Source organism: Vidua macroura, chromosome 11 (genome assembly GCF_024509145.1).
Source record: "Vidua macroura isolate BioBank_ID:100142 chromosome 11, ASM2450914v1, whole genome shotgun sequence".
Lineage (NCBI taxonomy): Eukaryota > Metazoa > Chordata > Aves > Passeriformes > Viduidae > Vidua > Vidua macroura.
Window position 1 is genome coordinate 10,012,630 of NC_071581.1, and position 7,028 is coordinate 10,019,657.

The following is a 7,028-nucleotide window of genomic DNA, read 5'->3' on the forward strand; positions in this document are numbered from 1 at the left end:
AGCCTCGACAGCGGTGCCCGTAGCCAGACCCCCCAGCTTGTCCGGCTCCGCCGCTTAAAATGGCACCCATGTCCAGTTCCTTCGGCTCGGCCACCCCCTCGGAGCCCGTTCTCCTCCCAGGACCGGCTCGCAGAGCCCGGCGTTGCCCAGGCAGGAAAGTGGCCTTGCCTCGCCTGCTCAGGTGCGGGCGGTTTCCAGGATGAGAACGGGCTCCGAGCAGGTGCAACCAGGCGCTCATTTAACATTTCTCCGCCAAACACGGAGCCAAAGCACCGGCCGCGCGCAGAGACGGCGATGGCTGCAAGCATGGGTGCGAGCGGCTGGCCCGGGGAAGCCCAGCGCCCTGTTTGCCCCGCCGGGCGGCGCCGGCCCCGGGGGCTCGGTAAGGGACGGCTTCCCTCAGCCGCCCCCCGCGCCTCCAGCCTAATCGGGGGCACCTTTGCGGCCTTCCTCTCCCTTGTCCGCCGGGGGCGCAGGGATGGCAGAAAGGGGCTCTTTTTAAACACAACGGGTCTGCTGAAGTAAATCACCTGGCAGCAGCCCGGCCGCCGCTCGGACGCACCACCCACGCTTCCGAACACCGCGGCCGCGGGAGCTCCGGGCCGAGCCGGGGCGGGAAAGCAGCGGGACCCGCCCGCCCCTCCAGGGAGCCGGGGCGGGGTCCCGGGCCAGGGCTCCCGCCCAGGACACGGGCAAGGGCTCCCCGGTCCGGCGAGGCGGCCGAGTGCCACGGGGGTTTCGGGTCGGTGGCGGCTTTACCTCCTCAGGCACGGCGCCGTAACTCCCGCTCCACCCCGGGGCCTCCGGGCGGCCCCGAGATGCGGGGCTCGCTGAGGGGAGCATCGCTGAGCGGGGGCCTCGCTGAGCGGGGGCCTCGCTGCGCGGGCGCGGAGCAGACGAGGTTGTTTCAAGCAGCCACGGTAGCGTTTTATAACAGCCGCAGAGCAGCGATTTGCTGTTATCGGAATAATGTAATATCCAGCTGCACAATATTAATGAGACGCTCAGAACCAGGGGAAAACTTTCAGCGGAAGGTGGCGGGTTTATTTGTTTCGCGTTAAGGGAGAGGAGGGAAAAGGAAAAAACAAAAGACAAGAATCAGCATCATCAGCCCCCGCACCTGCGGCGATCGCTGGGATCCCCCGCGGCGGGCCCAGGCAGGATCTGCTGCCTGGCTTCGGCGCGATGAGGCGGGGAGGTCACAGGGCCGCCTTCCTTTCTCTTGCAACCTACTCATTTTTGTTCCTTCCCCCTGCCTTTTTTATTTTCCCCCACTGCCCACTCCCCGCGGTCACGGGAGGCAAGGGCGGCTCCTCTCGCCCTGACTTGTTCGGGAGAGGAGGGCGTGAAGGGGGCATGGGGCTGGTAGCCGGGAGGGAGGCGGCGCGGTGTGAGAGGCTTCAGGAGAGTAATAGAGAGTCTCGCGTTGAGAGAGGAGCTTGCGGCCGGAGAATGCGACGCGTTGGTTATCTTGAGCAGTTTGTAACTCCAGGTGAACGCAGTCCGGCTGCTTTCCGGCATTATTCCTTCTCCTTAGGTCTCAGTTGTCCCCTCGCATGGCTCCTGGCCAGCGGCCGCAGGTGCCGAGGCTCCCGGCGAGCTGCTGGCAGGGGTTGAGGAGGGCCGGCCCGCGCCTCCCCTGCTGCTGCGGGGCGCGAAGCACGACCTGGGCCAGGCGGCAACCGCGGGCCCAGAAGGCGTTTTGGCCCCTGCGCTGCAGGGTGACAGACGAGTAGGAGCTGGCAGTAGGCTGGTGTATTCCACTTGGAGTCCGAGGGCCGCGGCCATTCCCGACTCCAGCCGACCCCGCTCCCCACCGCCGCCCCTCGCGGAGCGCGTCCCCGCCCGCCCCGCCGGTCTGTTTCCAGGGCAGAACCTGTGAATAAAGCGAGAAGCGTTGCTTATTGTACTCGTATTAATCCCCCCCTTCTTGGAGCTAATTAAATTCCTTCCCGGGAGCCGGGGATTCGCGCGGCTCCGCTGGCGCCGCAGCCGGGGCAGCCCCGCGCCAGCCGCTGCCGCGCCACGCACACAGCCCGGGGGTCGTTTCACCGATTTATTTCACATTAAATTTTAGATACAATCGAAATCCTCGGTACGCACCTTTTAATAAAAGTAGTAATCTCTTTGAGTACTGCAAAATTATAGCATTTATATCTTCAAAAGACGGTAAACAAATAATACCAGCGAATCAATAGTACCAGCCTCGAGTGCACATGGTCAGGTGGTTTTAGGCAGCCGTATAAAATGCGATCTGGTTTAGAGAATATAATACAGATAAATGCTATAAATAAGTAGATATCAGAGACGGCGGGAAACTTCCTCCTATGGACGGGTCCGCTCGGGCTGCCGGCACCGCCCGCAGGGCTTGCGGGACCCACGCGGGGGAGCTGCGGGCAGCGGGGCCAGCGGGCCGCACCCCCCGAACCGGCCCCGCTGCAACAGCCCCGGACCCCGCCGAGCCTCTTCCCCCGGCCTACCTGCATTGAGAAACCTTATTTCTGGTTAAGAAAAATAAAAGTCCCATTTAAACTTTATTGAATTAAAGCAAAAATTAATTTTCAATATTCACACATATATTACAGAGTAATAGTAAAAGTTCAATATACTTCCTGGCGTTTAGTTGGGCCACGTTGTACAAGAGCAAAACAAGCATCAAAACATTTAGCAGCCTTAAATTTCACAATCACTCAGAATTACATAGAAATATTGAAATACTCTAGTCAGCCTTGGCTGTGGATAGTTCTTCATGTAGAAATTTTTCCTTTTGCCAGCCAGTACACAGCAAGAATTGCATTTTCCCTTCCATCATGGCATCCATGTATTCAAAAAATACTTTGCTTTTTTCTTTTTTTAAAAGTTAAACTCAGAGAAAGAGTCAAGATTAACATGTTTTAAAAACAAAACTACAAAATATGCTGTAAAGAACAATGAAAATATCTAAAGTCTACTTGTGTGAGGCAGAAGCCATGGGGAAACAATGGCAGATTACACCAATGACACAGAGATGGGAACTAATTTTGTGGGAGGAGAGAGAAGAATATAAATGGGGGTTTGATCAATTATAGTGTCTCCCGCCTGTTGGCTGCAACACAACAAAAATAAGTAGTAATTCTTCAAAGCAGATGTACACAAACCTAAGCAGGATTAAGCTTCTTTAATATTTCAATGTAAAAAGTCTGCTGTCCATGACTCTTCAAACCCAGCTTTGACTTGGGAATTTGTAAGAGATTTCTCCCTTTTCTTGGATGAGAAGTGATTTAAAGCGGGAACACTAGAAATCCAGAGAATGTTGAATACTTCCAGCCTCCCATCAAGTTTCCTCTCTCCAGTTTTAGATAAGCTCTGTCTCCTTTCTCCATCTGAATCAGTACTCCATTGCTAGCAGCTTCTCGGGTCACATCTTGGTCCCCTGCAAAGGCAGAAATCACTGGCCACCCGTTTAGCATCAAACTCACCTAAAGAGCAAGATAAAACAAAGCCCTCTGTCAATTAAAGTCAGACAATGACACCGCTGGGGCTCACCTAACAGGCAAAATGCTTAGTTAAGGAAAGGCCTCTTTTGACAGCTGAAACTCCAGCCCCATAAAAAAGAAATACCAGTCTAAACCCAGCTAAGGTATGTACTCCAAAGGAAGAAGTCTTTCAGCACTGTTTTAGACCGACAACCACATCAAAACACCCGGTGCATATAAAGCAGGACATTGATCCTATTTTGGAGAATTTCAATAGGGTGCCTGTGTTTTCAGGCTATGAAAAGAGGTCTGCTTGTACTTATTGAAAGATGGCTTTATGCGAAACCTCAGAGACAGCGAGGAGCAGAGCCACAGCCGCCGGAGTCAGGGCCTTTGAAGTGTATTCAAGGGGTAGTTTTCCTTTGTTAGGCAGCAAAGACAATATGCCACAACACAGTCAATAAGGTCTGCTAAGCTCGCATTAATGATCCCGGGACTGCACACCCCACATTAATAATGCACTACCTGCCCAAGCTAAAGGTGTTAAGCCACTTGCACCAGAATGGTGCTATACAGCTGCCCATACACCTCTGCAAAGTGCATCATTATACAGTCAGATTTCCTGTCTTGATTATACTACCTGGCTTCAGGCCGGTAATTTATTAACCCTACCTAGAGCAGCATATGCATAGAAAAGGCAGGTACGTACAGGGTAGTTGCATAGACATGCACAAATTCATTATCGTTTCCATGCCATAGGCACCTCTCTGAACCCCAAATCCCTGTGAAACCTTCTGCCACAGGACAGTGGGTAAGAAGCCTGCCAGGGACCGCCGTTCCGATGGCCTCTGTGCAGGGATGCTTCCGCCAGTGTTCCGCGGCACTGGGAAGTCCGAGGGCCCGGACAAGCTGGGAGGGGGCGGCAGGCGGCCGACCACCTCCCATCCCGGGACGGCTCATGCGGAGAGGGGCCCAGCGGAGGCCTGCTGGGGCTCCGTTGCCCCTTGGGCACCGTCCCCTCGAGCGGAGAATCGCCGCAGGTCTGCGCTCCCGCGGCGGCTCAGGGGCACGTCCCGCCCCGCCGCCCGCACGGCCCCGTCCCCGCCGGGCCGCCGACCCGTCCACTCCCTCCCGCGGTGCCCGCGGAGCCCGGCGACGGCGCTCGGGGCTGACCTGGATGGTTTGCCTGTTGTACACTTTCACCACGTGAAAATTGAAACTGTAAATCCCTTTTCTGGGCGCGATGAAAGTGCTCCGCTCCGAGTCGAAGTTGCTGCCGATATTCACTAGTACCTGTAAGGGAAGGGCACCGTCAGCACCAACGCGGGGCCACTGCCGCCCAGCCCCGCTGCCCCCCGGCTCCCAGCGCCCCCCCTCCCGCGGGCAGGGCCCCGCGGGGCGGCGCGTCGCCGGCCCGGCCCCGCCACCGGCCCCGCCACCGGCCCCGGCAACTTCTCCCGCGGCGGCGCGCCCCGAGCCCCGCCGCCCCGGAGCGCCCGAGCCCCGCCGCGCCCGCCCCACCTGGTCGAAGTAGATGATCATGGTGCGGTTGCTCATCTCGGAGGGCTCGTGGTTGGTGCTACGGATGGCGGAGAAGGCGACCTTGGCGCTGCCGGAGCGCACGGAGATGCCGAGCGCCGTGCCGGTGGGGTCCGAGGTGGGGTTGGAGTCGCACACCACGAGGCACTTGCCCTCCAGCACGATGGGCTCCGTCTCGTTCTGCCCGCACGCCACCCACGCCGCGCCCAGCAGCAGCCCCAGCCCCAGCCCCAGCCTCGAGCCCCGCATGGCGCCGCGCTCCCTTCGCTCCGCGCCGGGCGGCACCGTCCGGGCTCCGCTCCGCTCGCTCCCCTGCCCCGCCGCGCTCAGAGCGGGGCCGAGCGCGCCCCGCCGGGTGGGAAGCGGCCGCGAGGAGGCACGGGAGCGCCGGCACACATAGCGCGGCGCGGAGCGCTGCGGTGCGGAGCGGGGGCCGAGCGCTTCGGAGCGGAGCGGAGCCGCCCGCCGCGCCGAGCGGGGCTGAGGGAGGCGGCGGGAGGCGGCGGCGCTGCCGGGGCTGCCGGCGAGCACAAAGACGGCGCGGGGCGCGGCCCCGCCTCCCCACCGGCCCCGCTCTGGCGTCAGCGCCCCGCGCCCGCCTCCGCCGCGCCCGGCCCAACCGGCGCCCGCCGCGCGCCGCCGCCGCCAATGGCCGCGCAGTCCGCCTGCCGCCGCCCGCCGCCGCCGCTTTTGTGGGGCGGCGCGGGCCCGGGCGCGGGAGCAGGTGCCCGGCAGCCGCCCGCACCGCACCGCACCGCACCGCACCGCGTAGGTAGGAGCGCCGGGGCGCGGAGGCACCGCGCGGGGCTGAGGCAGGGCGGGGCTCGAGAACTCCCGTGGAGCAGCTCGGACCGGGGCGTCGGGCAAAGCCGGGCTGAGGGCCCGTGGGGCGGAGCGGGGCCGCGGCTTTCCGCGGTGCAGCTGGGCGAGGCAGGCTGGAAGGGAGCGGGCTGCTGGCGGGGCAAAGGCCTGCCGCCGCCTCCGAGCAGCCAGAGCATCACCGGCTGTGACCCCGCGCCCCTCCCGCCGGAGATCGCACCGAGGGATGGGATGCCACGGGTCCCCCTTTCAGAAGTGTCAGGCTCCGCTGTCTTCTTCAGCCGCCTCGTTCGCATCCTGGGGAGGAACAAACCGCAAGGCTTCCCGGGCAAGAAACTCCGACAACGTCTGGAGCCTTTCCCGGCCGGCAGAGCGCCCTGCTGACAGGGACAGTCCCCCGCCGGGCCGGGATTCCGTGCCCTGCCCCGCATGGGACCAGCCCGGAGCGCGGGTTTAGAGTCGTCGTGGTTTCCTAAAGTGCAAAGATTGCTTTGTCTCGGTGGATGTCTGACCTGTTTTCGTTCTGGATGTGCTGTCAAAAAACCATCACCCGGGATTGTAATTGAAGAGATTAGAAACAAACGACTGGAACAGAGTTGTTTTCTAACTGGCAGATCTATTTACAAGTTAAACTTCAGAGATAAAAACTTTTATGGAGTTTGTAGCATCTTCTCTGGGAAACTGAATGTCATCCAAAACTGGGCTCCAGTGCAAATCATTATAAATGTTGGTAAATGCTTTACTTTATTTTATTGTGCTGTTTCAATTGTGTGATTCGTAAGATTTTTTTTACCTGGGATCTCTCTCTCTGAAAACTGCCATAAATAAAACTTTATTAATATAACTGCCCTGCTAAGTTCAATGAGTGTCTGTAAAGTTGTTCAGACAGTCTGTGAAGTATTAGTCTGCCCGTGGGTTGGTACTGGCTGGCTGTGAGGGGACGGGATGTCGCGGGAACCAATGGCATCAGGAGCCTCCCAGGGAGTCAAAATACCCCGCGCTTCAGATGTTCAGCAGCGAAGCAGTCTGGAAACTAATGTAGTGGCAAGATGATTATAGGGGAAGAACAGTGGTCAGAAAGGAGTTGGGGAGATAATAAAATAGAAACAAAAATTCTCCTGAGAAGTAGAAAGTGAGTGGGTGGAGCCACAGCCTGTTAAAAGGTGCGCTATGTTTTACTTCAAGACGCGAGAGTTACAATGTATTATTGCTGCT

General features: G+C 59.0%; 1 protein-coding gene across 1 annotated transcript; it reads right to left on the minus strand.

Moving 5' to 3' along the window:
- Positions 1 to 2,042: 2,042 nt before the first annotated feature.
- On the minus strand, positions 2,043 to 5,521 carry CBLN1 (cerebellin 1 precursor). The gene is made up of 3 exons (XM_053987633.1): positions 4,977 to 5,521; positions 4,629 to 4,748; positions 2,043 to 3,458 (listed from the first exon to the last, which is right to left on the minus strand). The coding sequence occupies exons 1-3, from the start codon at positions 5,241 to 5,243 to the stop codon at positions 3,261 to 3,263; spliced, it is 585 nt and encodes a 194-aa protein (XP_053843608.1). The 5' UTR covers positions 5,244 to 5,521; the 3' UTR covers positions 2,043 to 3,260.
- Between the last annotated feature and the right edge of the window lie 1,507 nt (positions 5,522 to 7,028).

Excerpts from the sequence above, each read along its gene's own strand:
- CBLN1 (XM_053987633.1), bottom strand. The coding sequence starts at position 5,243 with ATGCGGGGCTCGAGGCTGGGGCTGGGGCTGGGGCTGCTGCTGGGCGCG. Across the intron at positions 4,749-4,976 it reads TGATCATCTACTTCGACCAG|GTACTAGTGAATATCGGCAG; the intron begins GTGGGGCGGGCG and ends CTTCCCTTACAG. Across the intron at positions 3,459-4,628 it reads ACAACAGGCAAACCATCCAG|GTGAGTTTGATGCTAAACGG; the intron begins GTCAGCCCCGAG and ends CTTGCTCTTTAG.